Below are 14,929 nucleotides of genomic sequence, written 5' to 3'. Positions count from 1 at the left end.
CACACACACGGACACACACACACACATGGACACACACACGGACACACACACATACATACACACACATATACACACACACGGACACACACACACACGGACACACACACACACGGACACACACACACACGGACACACACACACACACACGAAGAAGAAAGCATGGGCACAGCTATCGTGTAGATCCCAGCTGTTGTCGGTAACTTGAAGAATGAAGGTAAATAGGTTCCCTTTCTTACTGTATTCGTTCTTTTTTCAAGTTACATTTATTGAGCTGAATTTAAATACAATAAAAGTTAAATTTTCTTGAGACAGAGACTCATAATATAGTCCAAGCTGGGCTCAACTATTCTTGTGCTGGCGCCATAGCCACGAGCTGACACACATGGCAGAAGTCACTAACTGTAGGTAGTTAATGTGTTGTAGGGAGTAATACAGTGTTCGAGCTGTCACATCCGTGACCCAGACCCTTTTCTGTCAGCCCAGAACTTCACTCACAGTCTTCCCATGTCAACCCTGTTGCCTAGGGTTACTAGTCTAGAGTACTAAGTACACAAGATTATAAATATAGCTTTGGTGTCCTGTTCCTCTAAGCATACTGCTTTAGGGTCCATCCAGGTGTTGTGTGTACCATAGCTCCTCCCATTCTTGCTGGGTTTTCTCTGGCTAGGCTATTGCATACAGTTGAGTCATATAGCAGGTAATGAGCATTGAGGCTGTTTCCAGTTTTTAGCCACCTTGAGTATAATTTTTTTAACATTACTATTTGTGCTCTTATTTGCATAATAGGGTTAAGTAGTTGTTTGTTTAATGCGACCGTCAGCAACTGAGAACCACAGTGAGAACCTATGGGGGGGGGCTGGTCGAGCTGTCTTTAGGGGTGACAAAGCTACTAGGCCAGTTGGTCTCTCAGCTTTCTACACCTTGGCAGCCTTCCTCTTTATACCTTATGCTCATGGAGTGTTATACCATCAGCCTGTTGTTTATCTTTGTCCTGTTTGAAGTCCCTTCTGGAGTCAAGGCCCACTAAACCTTGTTTAGTTTCACTAGGTACAATGTCTAGTATAACGTCTTCCACAAATATGATAAAAATTTAGTTTGTCATTTGACTTCTTCAGTCTTTTCCTTGGATACCTGAGTGATTTTACTAATTGTTCATGTGCACTATTACATTACTTCTACAGTGTTATAAAATAGGTTTCCTTGAGCAAAGATAGTTTTATTCCTACCTATGCATTAAAGTTATTCACTGTATAACTTATAAGTGGATTTCAAATTGTTTATGGCTCTCCAGGTTTTTAAAATGGATTGTATTTTGCTGTTGTTTAACTCTAAAATGAAAATGTTACATGAAAGAGAATATGATTTCCTTTCATATCTGATGTTCTAAGAGTTCATGAGAAGCTGACCTAATCAGAACGGACTTATAGAGGAGAGGAACACAGAAGAATGCTGACAGAGCCGGAAGGAGGCAGGAAAACAGCAACATGCCATGCGCATTCCCGTGGAAAATAGCATGCATACCCTCTCGAGGAGATCGGCAGTTGTGGCGAGAGGTCTTTTGCGCAGCTTTATGAGGAGAACTCAGCCATGTCCCTTCTCTGGTCCGTTCAGAATGTCACTTACTAGTCAGTTCTCACTGCTGAGTGCTGTCACTTATCAGCTGGGAACCGTAAATCCGTGCTTGCTTTGCGCAATCTCTGTTCTGCTTCTGGCTTTATGAATAATGTTCCCTTTCCTCTCTCAGATACACGTGGATCAGAGAGTCTTGTAGTGATCTCATTTGCACACTCGAGCCTCTGTCTTAGACTCTATCGAGTGCTCAGATTCGGACATGGCTGCTTACTGAAAGAATGCAGAAGCTTCCTACATCAGCCACAGGCTTTATATCATGCAATGCTGTTGAGGTTGATCCAGCTGGGCACTCTGTTCTAACAAATCTGGGAAAGTCTTGCTTAGTTACAGAGGACTCCGGTTTCACCTAAAGACTTATCCCTCTTTTGCCTTCCTCTCCCCTCCATCACCCCCACCCCCAGCCCCACAACTAGGCAGGGCATAAGAAGAACAGTCATTTAATATGCACTGCCCATTTTCCATGGGCAGAGCACAGAGCTGGGTCAGGGTAAAGAAAGTTAAAGATTACAAAGGAGAAGACATGCAAAGCGCTAGCAAATGCTTGGCATCACTAGAAGATGGACACAGCACATACTAAGGGCATCCAGGGCTGAATAGTTGATTTCAGAGAGACGGGAGAAAGAAAGGCATGATTTTGAGGTTTGCCCAAGAGGGCTAGTGTGCATCGTGTAGGGGGTTGGGTGGGTGGCCCAGGGCATTCCAAGAAGAGGAAGAACATGTGCAATGATCCTTAGCCAGAAAATACGTGGTGTGAAGGGGGAGGCAGAAGTAGCCTCGTCTGACGATCCATTTGTTGCGATATACTAGTTTGGAACTGAGTGTGAGACAAGACCTTGGACCGCATCCAGGGGGGTGTTGTTGTTAGAAGTACCAGAAGGGACCTTATTTCACATTTAGCATGGACCCCTGATGATTCCATTTGAGTGAGGTGTGGGTGTATTTTCATTCTGGGGCTTTACACTACAACATTACCACATGCATTGACCAATCTCAGTACAGGCTTTCCTTATGTTGCCGTATAATTAGAAGCCAGTGAATTGAAGTTCCACAGCGGTACATAGACTGGTAGCGATAGCTTTATGGAATTGTTTATTTTTAGTTTGGCAAAGGCTAGGCAGTAAATATCTCAATTAGTAAACTAAAGCAGCATGGATGAGAAATGCCCACAAGGAGATCAGGAGTTTGAAATAACTGAGTCACTTAATTGAAGGAAACCCTCAAGTTGCGTCTCATCGAGCTTGAAGAACCCACCCAGCAAGGGTTTCCAACATGATTTGCAACATGCATACAGCGTTGGGGCAACAAGGGTCTTGCCCTTGCTCGGGCTTGACTTGTTTAGGAGACTCCTCTCTGGATGGGCACATAGCTAAGTAGGTAGAGTCCTGACATGCACCAGACCCTGGGGTTCGTGCCCAGACCTCACAAAACTGGGTACAATGGTGCGTGTGTGTAATCCAGTTTTTATGTGGTAGAAAGAGGAGCATCAATCCAAAGTATTCCTCAGCTGCAAAGCAAATTGGAGGCCCACCCTGCCTATGTGAGACCAGTCTCAACAAAACACAAGAAGTGGAAACTCTCTTTTAAAGAGAGCCACTGATAGGTTGTTGTCTTTGTCCTCCAATCCTGTCAGCATGACCCAAAGGGACGTCTTATTATGGAGTGACAAGGGAAGTAGTCCATGCTCACATTCCTGTCCCTTTCACAGAGTGCAGCCTGGTGTACGAATGTGCTTAATGAAAGCAGACACGTGGTTCCGGCCCCTCCTCCCCAGTCCCCACCAGTATATCTGAAGTTATTTCTTACATCTTGGAAGAAAACCAGAAGTAGTCTACAAAGCCTAGTTATAAAATAAATTTTGCATAAACTAAGAACTATATCACGTTCTTCCTAGAACTTCACAGTCTTAGGAACTAGTGAGCATTCAGAAGATGAACGATTAACGATAGTACAAGACAGAAAAGATAGAACAAGGGAAGTGTGTGTACGCACTGTGAAGGTGCAAAACACAAGGCTGGCGGGATGGCCCAGGGAGTGTAAGTGCTTATGAAAAGAACGTCTTAGAGCCTGAGTCCAGGACCCAGGGCCCACATGCCTAAAGGAGAAAACCAGCAAACCAACTCCCACAAGGTGTCCCCTAACCTTCACACCTATACAGTGGCATGCACGTGTGTGTACACACACACACACAACCAGGCTGCAAAATACAAGTGTTTACTTGTTGTGATTTTGTTTTAATTTTTAAAGCTTGGCCCTTTCATCCGTCTGGATTTCTGGCCCGTGTGGTACACTGTGTAGTTCTGTGGATGGTCTCTTCAGCAGAGCAGGGACACTGGAGCAAGATTAGCCTGCTGTCTGTGGTCTGTGCGGCAATCATGGAGGTCTGTGCACCTGCAGATTATGCCTCTGTCTGTCTCTCTGTTTTGCAGACTGGAAAAAGATAGCATTCAGCAAAGCTTCAGCAACGAAGCAAAGGCCCAAGCCCTTCAGGCCCAGCAGAGAGAGCAGGAGCTGACACAGAAGATACAGCAAATGGAGGCCCAGCACGACAAAACTGGTGGGTGGTAGGGAGAGATTAGAGCCTGGGCACTTGCTCACAAGCCAGGCCCACGCCTTACTGTGAAATGACATCAGGAACACCTGTAACCTTTGGCTGGCCGAAGGGAGCAGATGCTAACTACACCGGAGATTCCGAATTACATATTAGTTAGCGTTTAAAAGAGAAAATGGAGAGTATTGCCCACTGTCTGTTGATTTCAGAGTGCTGCTCTCACATCTGTTGCACCATCTGGATTATGAGTTTATTTACCTGTGTTCAAGAAACGTAAAGCTGAGAGCGACCACAACAAAGTAGAAAAACAAAGGGCTTGTTTTTGGCTGGGTTTTCAGGCACACATGTTATATAAAGAAAATAGCATCAGAAGCTCTGCGGGAAATGCTCTGAGCTTACAGTTAGAGTCTCCTGAATAGCACTGAGCAGTTCCCACAGTACACACATTATAGCTACTCTAAAAGCCTAATGAGTTTGCTGCAGCATCCAAACTGGAGAAAAGCTTTAGCCATTAATCGGTTCTTAATTCACTGTCGCAGCTGGATGTAATTCAGTGGCTCCAAATTGATATGTTCCTTTATTTAATCTTTGCAGCTTCGAACATTTTTAGCATTTGTATGATTTCCCCACCTCCCCCAATGCAGAGTGATGCATAATCCTCCACATTCTTCAGCTTTCACAACTGCTGTTAAAATCCACTAATACAAGGCACTGACCACAGCTGGCAGCTTGGCTGAAAACCGCCATCTTTCATCACGCTGGCACTGTGCTGCAGTCTGAGTTGGCCAGTAACTCTTTACCTTTAATTTGAAAGTAAAATGCACTTTGAAAATAGGCAGTTTGATGTGTGCAGTCAGAGCGTTATGTGGTTCCTTTCGCTTTGAGTTGTGTGTTCACAGACAGTGTTAGTCAAAACAAGACAGTGTCAGTCATTATAATTCCACACCACATACTCCACGCTGATTGTACCATTAAAACAAAAGTTTAATTGATCCTGTCTCTTCCAGAAAAAAAATGTTGCTTAATTTCAGTGCCTTGATTTATTGTGCTTTGTATGCTATATGCTTTTTTTTAACCAACTATTAGCTGAAAAGGAAAAAATTACTCACAGAAGAATTTCACAGGATTTAATACATATTACATTTAATGGTATGGTAAAAAATGATTCCACCTATTGGTAACAAATGGATACTCTGTTCACTGATAACTTATTTACTTATTAAATGATTTATTTTTCTTATAAAGGCAGCTATCATGATGCCTCATATAGAGAGTTTTTTCTTAGCATTTAGCCAGAAGAAATGAAAATCCTCCAGAGTTTGTGTTTTTTTTTTTCTTAAACTAAAACACAAAGAGGAATTCATAGGGGAAATTGTCATTTGGTCCACTGCTAGCAGAATCGTCCTGGTCCAAGAGTCTTGGGCAGAATCTCAGAGTTGGGTAAGGTTTTAATTGTTAAAATCATCTTTAAAATCTTTTATTTTGCAAATACACACAAATCACATTCTCTTCAGTCCCGAGCCAGAGCTCTGTTGAAACACATACTATTAAAGTATGATCAAGTTTTTAAGGATAGTTGTGTAATTTCACCTCATAAACTAGAGAAATGCAGGCTTCAAGGGGGTAAAATATCCCATCGAGCACCAACTCTAGTGTAGCAGAATTCCTCGGCTTCAGTTTCGAATTATCTGGTTGTGAGAATTTTTGACACTGTTTATAGTAAAATTGTCAAAATAAAAATATAATATCTTGCATACTTCAAAGATATAAGCATTTATGACTTCATTTGAGATATTTGACAGTTTATGAGCATGCTAAAATGTTGCACAAGCTGATGTGATCAAAATTATTCTGGGTATACAAATATATTATGAAAATAAATGTCTCTCACGGCACCGTGTCCCACCCGCTAAGTCCGTTCACGTAGGCCCCTGGCAGTGACCCGGTGGCTCTGGGCAGGGTGCAGGGATATGAGATGAGCCCTTAGCACGGGGCACTGGACGACTGCAGAGCAAAGGCACAAACATCTTATATTGGTGGGGTTATTGTTGTTTCTAGAAAATGAGCAGTATTCGTTGCTGACCTCCCAGAATGCATTTCTGACAAAGTTAAAAGAGGAGTGCCGCACGCTAGCCAGGAAGCTGGAGAAAATCTCGCAGAAGAGCAGGTAGGTGAGCGGGCAACATTATGGAATAGTCTCAGAATTCCATTTATTTGATAACTAAAATGTAGCCTTAAAATTGCATTTTTATATACTGTAATCTGCCATTAAAATTAGTCATCTGTGGATTTCAGTTTTCTGTGAAAACAACTTTCCATGTGCATCCAGACAACGCTCCCTGTGCACAGTAACCAGTCCTCTTCACCTGCCCCACCCGCTTTGCTTACTTGCCTTTTATAATGTTTAGAACTTAAAATCATGAAAGTCCAGGAACAAAGGCCAAAATAACCATTACCATAACAAAGAATACAAATATGCCAAGCAGTCTTACAATCTTATGTTGATGTAGGTAATCCATTTTAATCAATTTCTACAGTTCTTTGGAAGCACACAAAAGCTGTCTTTAATGCTAATTGTTCCGGACATTGAGGAGGCAAAGGTGCTCGGAATGATACATAGTTAATCGCCACAGCAGCATAAGACGGTAATTAGCTTCTTACAGATTAGAAACATAGTTGTTTGAGTGGCTTGTGGGTAGGAGTTTGGGCCTAGGTATTGCTGTCACCGATGTCTAGAGTCGTTCTTACATACATTCTATTAATGGAGGTTCTGGCTTGCTGGCTACAGTGGCTTGCACCTGCAGTCTCAACTACTCGCAGGCTAAGGCAGAAGGGTTTCTTGAGCCCAGGAGTTCTAGGCCAGCCTAGGCATTATAGCAAGAGTCTGTCTCCTACAGAGAAGCAAGGAGAGGAGAGGATGCTCAGTCACAGCAGTAATTGCTGGAAAGGCTAGGAAGGAAAAGTGAATCTTTAAATCCCTCAGGAAAGTAGACATTCATGGGGTACGGTAGCTAAATTGTGAGCCAGGGCTAACGTGCACCGAGTCCCTGGGCTCTTATTTTCCTTCTTTAAATTAATCAGTCATAACTGGCACAAGATTCGTGAAGTTGAACCTCAGCATCTCTCGGCCCAACTGCTGCTTTGTACAGTGATCATGTTCCTTCATATCTGACACATAGATGGCACCCAATGCATAGTTATTGAATGAATGATAAATGAATAGAAAAAGCAGGTGTAGTGCTGCCCTCCACATGCTGGCCCGATTTCTGGTGCCAGCCTGTTCCTTTGTGGGTGACAGGCAGTGTTCAGGAAGGAACTCTTTGGGATTCAGGAAGACCTGGATTTGAATCTGCGTTTGTTGGTCCCTTTGCTGTGTATACGGTCTTGACGGTGTTGCATCATCTCCCTACACCTCAGCTCTGTTAGCTGTGTAAGTACTTCTGAAGTCATGCTACAGGATGGTTGTGGGATTTAATTTATTTAATGACAGGAATGGTCAGCACCCATCTGTGTACTGTCACCCCTCAACAAACTCAGGGTGTTGGCTGCAGGACTGATACCATACCAAAATTCACAGATGACAGATGCTCACCTTCTTAACATAAACAACATAGAAGGTACATGGAACCTGCCTATATACTCCCTCAGATTTTATTTTTTATGCTATTTTATATTTTTGTGGTATTAAAAATGGAACCCAGGGCCTAATACATGCCAGGCTAGTAGTCCAACACTGACCAACACTCTGACCCCTCTCCTATATATTTGAAATTATCTCTAGATTACCTATAGTGCCTAATACAATGCAAATACTATGTGATTAGTTGTTAAACTGTACTGGGTACAAAATAACCACAGGACAATGCCCGTGTTCAGTACAGACCCAGCATTTCCGTCTGCGGGGTTGGCCGAGCTGCTGAAGAACCCGCAGCTGGGGAAGGCAGCTGTAGCCAGCACAGTGCTTGCTCACCCCGTAGTAAGGTACTGGGGCTGCACAGCCTCTGTAACTGGGCATGACATGACCTAAGTAACATTTTCTAATGGGCAAAGTCTGTTTGCAGTGAAAATATCTGTAGAGCCAAACAGAACCAACTTGGCAAGGCTGGAGCTCATGACTTGTAGGTGAGGTTCTGATGCCAGGTTCTAAGCCATGGATCCTCCCGAGTTCATTCAAAGCTAAGGTGTTGCGTAGAGTGAACATCAATAAATTGTTCTATTTGGAAACCATTTATGTGCCGCACCAAGAAGTAGATGAAATAAGTTGTTTTGAAGGCTGTGTGTCTGAAGCCCTTTGTTTTCTCATCAGGCCCACCTCATATCTCCCCCAATATCTAAGGAATTAAGACATTTTCACCCCCTCTTTTATGCCCATTTGTTTGACATTACACTTTGATGTTACCTTCTGCTATAAAGCCCCAAAGACTCAAAATGTTTCTTTTAAAATGAGAATAATAATGCAGTAAGCCCTGTCACTTGAGGGCATGCTTCCATGCGTGCTGAGCCGACTGGGGATAAATAAGTTCTGCTGGCTTTTGAGTCGTCCTAGCCCCTAAAGTTCTCTCGTTGTGGAAACTCAGTCTCCAGAATAATTATTTAATCCATGTAGTGATTTTGGTTCCAGTTTTTCTCAAATTATACTATAGTAAAAATTTTAATGAAAACATTTCCCCCTTTCCTTGCTAAAATTTCTGTAAGCATTTTGTGTTATTCAGAATGCCACACTAAACAAATGGAGTCAGCATTGAAAACACGCTTTTTCGCTTACAGATCTAGGCGTTTGACTAGAGCCCATGAGCAGTGATTGAGAAGCCGACAGTTTGGGCTCTCCGTGCCCATGCATCCTGCCTCTCTACCCAGCCTGCTGCATGGCTGCCCTCGGAAACTGTGCTGAAATTGTGGAAAGTGTACGTGCGTGCATGCGTGTGTGTGTGTGTGTGATGCACGTCCCCCCTGCCCAGTAAACTGTACATGGCATTATTACAATGACGACTGCGTCTGTTTCGGAAGCCTCTGCAGCCAGAGCAGTGCTTGTACCCTACACTGTGCCTAAACTAGGCAGGGGATATGAATGACATGTCCCATTTAAAATGAAGACTCAAATTCTGGTTCATACTTTACATCTTTTGTAGCTTGCTTTTGACCACAAGGCAAGAGAATTAATTCCATTTTGTTTTTAATTGGCACCAGGCAAACTGGTTTTAGTTGAAGTATAAACTTTAACTACCCCTTCCCTCCCCTAGTATATTGAGAACTTACATAGTTATGAGGTTGTTGAGGGAGGTAAATAGATATACTTAAATATCTTCCTGCAATTTATTTTCTTTATCAAAGAGAAGTAAGTATTCTCTCTCTCTAGACATTTGGAAAAATCCACATTAAAATGTTTGAGGCGCGGTTTACATTAGGATCGAAAACCTGCTCTGGGAAGACGAAGGAAATGCTGGGCACTGGCTGCTGAGGAGCCTGTGCCCACGCTGGCAGAGCCCTTACGTGTTGGAGACCAAGCACACTTTGCTCTAGGTCTCACCCTCTCCCTCCTTGCACGCGGGGAGGACAAGAGTGAGCACAGAGCCCGCTCTGTGTGATTTTCTTCTCCTCGTTTTCTTGTTATTGTCACTCGCGGGGTCGCTAGGCCTGTGGATTGATGTCTAGCGCTGCCCATTGTGTATTTGTGATTTGCGTTTTGTAATTAAGAGGAACAATGGGAGTCCATGGGGTCTCGTTATATATAATGGTTGGTTTAATTTGTTTCACTTCTATCTTGTTAATTGTAAATTGATCATTAAGATTTGAATTCTAATCTGTCACCAGGGTTGTGAGTATTGAGGCTAGAGTAATGATCCTGGTTTTAATCACTGATGATGAGAAACAAATTTTATAATTTTGATACATATTGCAGTTCATATATTTTAACACTGTATTTTATGGTGTTATAAATATTGTTAAATGACTTTTAGTGTAGTTTTACTATGTGGACTATAATGTATAAATTATATTACTGTTTTGGCAGCAGTAGGTATCCAACTGTGCGAGTTTAATTGAAGTAAAAGAACACACCCGGTTGAACTATTTTTTTTCCCTTGCATGTTCAGATGTTGTTAGGTTGGGCTGCTACAAAGATTGCATTCGATAAAAGGAGCCTGACACTGGCCTTCTGTTAATTGTTAGCAAAAGTCAAACCAGAATTCAAAAGAATAAAAAAATTAAGGTGTCATATTTTTTCCTTTAAAAGTAATTATCATTATAATCTGAATTATACTAGTAAAATGTCTTCCATTCATGCAAATGCAATTATACTCTATAGCTGCCTCATAAAATGCAGAAAAAGTTCATGCTTCTGAAAGTCAGAAATTACCTACATTTCTATGAAAATGAATTAGATCGCTTTCCCTTTAATATGGCAATAGAGTAGATGTGGCTTTCTGTTTTCCCTTTTCACTGTGCAAGCCCCCAGTTGTATGACTATATTGTCAGCTCTATCCAAATAAAGAATGATATATGTATACATATACCAAAACTGTATTGTATGACAGAAGCTGGCGGGCACTTTGCCATTATAAATAAAGGGGGGAAAGTATACAAGGCAGGAAAGATTGTTGTTACAATAGCACGTATTACAGCAGTCTGTACTTGAAAACAGAATAGCATCCATGGTTTTGTGTTACTGAAGACATCTCACTGTAGGGAATCATAAAGAAAAATTAGGGAAATATTTTCCTGTGGCATTGCTATCTCAGAAAAATCACTGCTATTTTTGACAAGCTTCCTGTCAGTCATTTTTCATGTGTATGTAAATGTGTCATTACAGCAGCTTTATCATGATAGGTTCATGGTGTCTACCTGTCTCATTAATGTCAGTGGATACACCAGAAACAAGTCGTAATCAAATCACGTGTTTGTACTCATTGGAAGTTTATGACATCTCCAACTTTGAACTATTGTAGTAATAAAATAACTAAATTTGTACACAATTAAATTTCTATGATTCTTTTAAAAGGGCATTAACACTTCAAAAGCCAGGCAGACTTTTCAAGGCTGCTAATATGCATTATTTTGCTTACGTGCTGAATGAAATAAGTTCTCCTCTGTACATATGTCCCTCTATAAATATGTTACAGCAAAAAGTGAAAGAGTCAAAGAAAAGAAGATCAATATGAGCATTGCATTGTGGGTAGCAGAGCTGGACACACAGGACAAGAGACCCACATGCAGGACTGACTACTCCCTATTGCTAGCCGTAGACTGCACATTTCCTCACAGGGAAAGGAATAAACCTTTACTGCCTTGGGGATTTGAGATAATCTAAAGATGGGTTTTTATACAGAGTAGGGATGAAATGAATGTTTAACAGTAATATCAAATCTTATTCTGCATTTCTTCAAATAATAGTAAAATTGACCATTTCATAACTATGAACTTCATGTTCTGCCTTCTAGAGAAATTTTCCGTATTTCTTCTGTTTTTTCAGAATTGTAACCTTGTTGGTGCAGCATTTTAATGATGCTTTTAACCCTCATCTGTCTGATTTTCATGAATGTTTTTCTAGTGTTTTATGTGTTTTTTTTAATTAATAAACTTTTAAATACCAGTTTAGATTCAGCAATAAAATCAAGGAGTAAGTACAGGGCCCCTGGTAGCCTTCTCCTCCCCCTCCTACCCCGTCTGTCCTAACTTTGACCGGAAGCACCACCACTACTGTCCCTACCCTATTAGTCCTGACCTTCTCCAAACCGCTCTTTTGTTTTTATTCACGTTTCATTTTGCTGTTAAACATTGTTTTCAAAATGACTTTTAAGATACAGCTCCATAATAAGAAAAATATGGACAAATAAAAGGGAAAACATTCTACTATCCAGAAATTATCAATATTAATATTTGGTGCATGCCTCAATAACTTAATTGTAAAATGGAATTACATTATGCATCCTCATTTTTAATGTTTGCCCTTTCTTATCAAAATATTACATTTTAGGTCAATAAATAACTTCTATCATACAAGCAAGATATCCAATGTTCTATTGATAGAGTTCTCAATAAAGTTTCCATGTATTGGGTCCTAGACCAAAATTCTCTCATAAGTAGTGCTGCAATGAATATAAACATAAATACATAGCTCTCCTAATATATGATTTTTTATATGTGAATGTTTTATATTTTGATATTGTCTATTTTTCTTTGTACTCTTTGAAAATGGCGCCTCTCTTCTTGGACAGGTGCGGGTTCTTTTCCATGGATTTTACTATTTTTCTAATCTGGTTTAAGGACTTTTTTCCTTTTGGAATTTATTTCAGTATGTGACAGGAGATGCTAGTTTGGGAAGAAGTACTAAGTTCAAATATTATTATAGCTTCTAGATTACTTTTTGTATTGTGTGCAGTTTGGAATGGATAGGCAAGAGCCGTTTATTCAGGGATGTAGACTATTTCAAATGTCTGTGCATTCTTAGCAGGAAAGGCAAGTGCAGGTAGAGTACCTGAGCTGAACTTAAGGAGATGAGCCGTTCTCTGTCCTACCTGAACACTGGTGAGAAAGGTGGGGGTAGAGCATAGTTCAGAACGATGAGCTTTAAGGAAATGTCTAGGTAAGCAGAGGTGGTTTGAAGACCCTGCTGAGCTGTGGAAGGGGAGGGGCTGGGGCTGAGCAGGCTGTGGTAGGGGAGGGAACAGGCCTGAGCAGGCTGTGGTAGTTATGCCCTTGAGCAAAGGAAGGGAGGCCTGGGGTGAACTAACGTTGCTCCACCCTGACATCTTCCTGTGCTTGGGAGGTGGAGTAAGAGTTCCCCTAGCAAATCCAAAGTCTTTCTGACTAGAACAAAAGGTGGCCTTGCGTAGTAAAACATTCCTTTCTGGGGAGGAAACTAATTTTGTGTCAAAAGTGTCTTTGGTTAACTTAAAAATTACTTATAATGTAGAGAAATGTAAACTGTGACTTCTGATGAGATGCAGGCATGAGGAAATGGTTTCAGGGCTGGCCATTCAGGTTTTAAAAGGACACAACTTTCCTTAGTTATCTTTCTGATTGCAAAGATTTAAGAGTTGGGATTGTAGTCAGGCAGTGGTGGCATATGCCTTTAATCCCAGTACTCTAGAGGCAGAGGCAGGAGGATCTCTGTGAGTTTGAGGCCAGCCTGGTTTATGTAGCAAGTTCTAGGACAGACTCCAAAGCTACAGAGAAACCCTGTCTCAAAAAACAAACAAAAAGAAAAAGAACTAGGATTGTTATCCAAGACACTGTCGATACAATTTATGTCCTGAAAGACACCAGCTGTCACCACAGAGACATCTGGATTTTGTTCTCAGTGCAGGTTGTCCTCCACTCTGATACAGTCCTGCCTGTGCAGTCTAGGAGCGAGGCGGAAAGGGAATGAAGATGTTACTTTTCAGAATATAAACTTCTACGATATCGCCACTTCCCCTATTTATAACCAGAGCTCTCTCAGATCTCTGCAGTGTTGTAACTAGAGACCCTATGAAGTACATATTCTTCTACTAGGCATCTTAAATTTTCTGAAATATTTTCTTTGATATAAAATAGTTTTTCCTCCACTGTTATGCCGTAAGTGCAGAGTTTAAGACAGTGCAAAGGTTTATACAATAAAAATACATTCTAGTAAGGTAGATCTTTACCATCTACTGTTTCTGTGTTTCTAACCTCTTTAGATCGGAAATAGTTCGACTCAGTCAAGAAAAAAGATATATGTGTGACAAACTGGAGAAGTTACAGAAGAGAAATGATGAACTGGAGGAGCAGTGCGTCCAGCACGGGAGGGTGCATGAGACGATGAAGGAAAGGTAATGTCGGTGCACACACACTGAGTGTGTCAGGGCCACAGACAGTAGGATTGCTAACTCACTGGGTATGTAACCAGAATGTAATACACTCCTGTAGTTTTGCTTCTGAGATTTTGGGGTGTTCTCATTATGTTCAGAGAGTGGCACACATTCTCTTCCACTGTTTTCTAAAGATAATGGCATGGATTTCCTGTAGAACAGTGGGGGAACCACCCCTCTTTAAAGTATACACTGGTAGTGTCATAGCATAGCAGGATTTCAGGCCTTCCCTGCTGGCTAGTGGGCTCTAATGTATCGCATGTAAGATGGAGCATGAAGCAGAGCTGCATCATCACACCCGGGGCTTTTACGTAATGCCTCTCTAAGCAGGCAGTCAGCGTGTCTGAGCCTCTGTGTCTTTACCCACATGCTGTTGCTGATGATGCTTTTAACGCAAGACGGAGTAAGCCTCTGGCTCACGGTAGCCACCTACAAGGTATCAGTCGTGGTGACCACTGCCTTTTCTAGAGACAGAAACTCAGGGAGCAGTGGATTTGCTCAGAATCACATATGAAACACATGGTAGGATTGAAACTCAGATCTTGAATGATTGTTTCCAAATTCCTTTTCCCTTTTGTGTAGTGTTTGGTTGGTGTTTTATTTTTGTAATAGATATAGATCCTTTTATGGATACGCATTTCTAACCTCTGACCCTAGAGTTCCCCCAAGAATAAAATACATGTTTTGTAGCAACCATGAGTAGATTTCTGTGGACCTAGTGTACTGAACAGCTACCAGCTTTCTTGTAGAGAAGGCTTCATAGCTTCCAAGCTTCTATCTCTAGTGCATCCTCCAGAGACCTGTGCCTTCTCTGTTTCCATTGCTACAATTAGGGGGAAGTGTAAACGTAGATCAAGTGCCCTTTCTTAAACTTAAGGCAAACAGCAGTAGGGGAGACAGTGGTGCTATGTGTGGGTAC

At 41.5% G+C, this 14,929-nt stretch overlaps 1 protein-coding gene across 3 annotated transcripts in view; it reads left to right on the top strand.

Annotated features, from left to right (window-relative positions):
- Positions 1 to 14,929, top strand: part of Sdccag8 (serologically defined colon cancer antigen 8) — a 201,260-nt gene that overhangs the window by 119,931 nt on the left and 66,400 nt on the right. For 2 of the 3 annotated variants that reach the window (XR_003377060.1, XM_005348997.3), the window contains exons 14-16: positions 4,059 to 4,186; positions 6,239 to 6,347; positions 13,840 to 13,971. Coding sequence is in view for 2 of the 3 variants with exons in the window: in XM_005348997.3 (XP_005349054.1) it covers positions 4,059 to 4,186; positions 6,239 to 6,347; positions 13,840 to 13,971 (369 nt within the window). In the remaining variant the exon portion in view is untranslated. Of the gene's footprint in view, positions 1 to 4,058; positions 4,187 to 6,238; positions 6,348 to 13,839; positions 13,972 to 14,929 lie in introns of those variants that run through there. The other variant, XM_026779834.1, reaches the window with a different exon arrangement.

This window comes from Microtus ochrogaster, chromosome 6 (assembly GCF_000317375.1).
Source record: "Microtus ochrogaster isolate Prairie Vole_2 chromosome 6, MicOch1.0, whole genome shotgun sequence".
Lineage (NCBI taxonomy): Eukaryota > Metazoa > Chordata > Mammalia > Rodentia > Cricetidae > Microtus > Microtus ochrogaster.
Note: the sequence above shows the minus strand (reverse complement) of the source record. Positions and strands in the feature narration are given on the sequence as shown.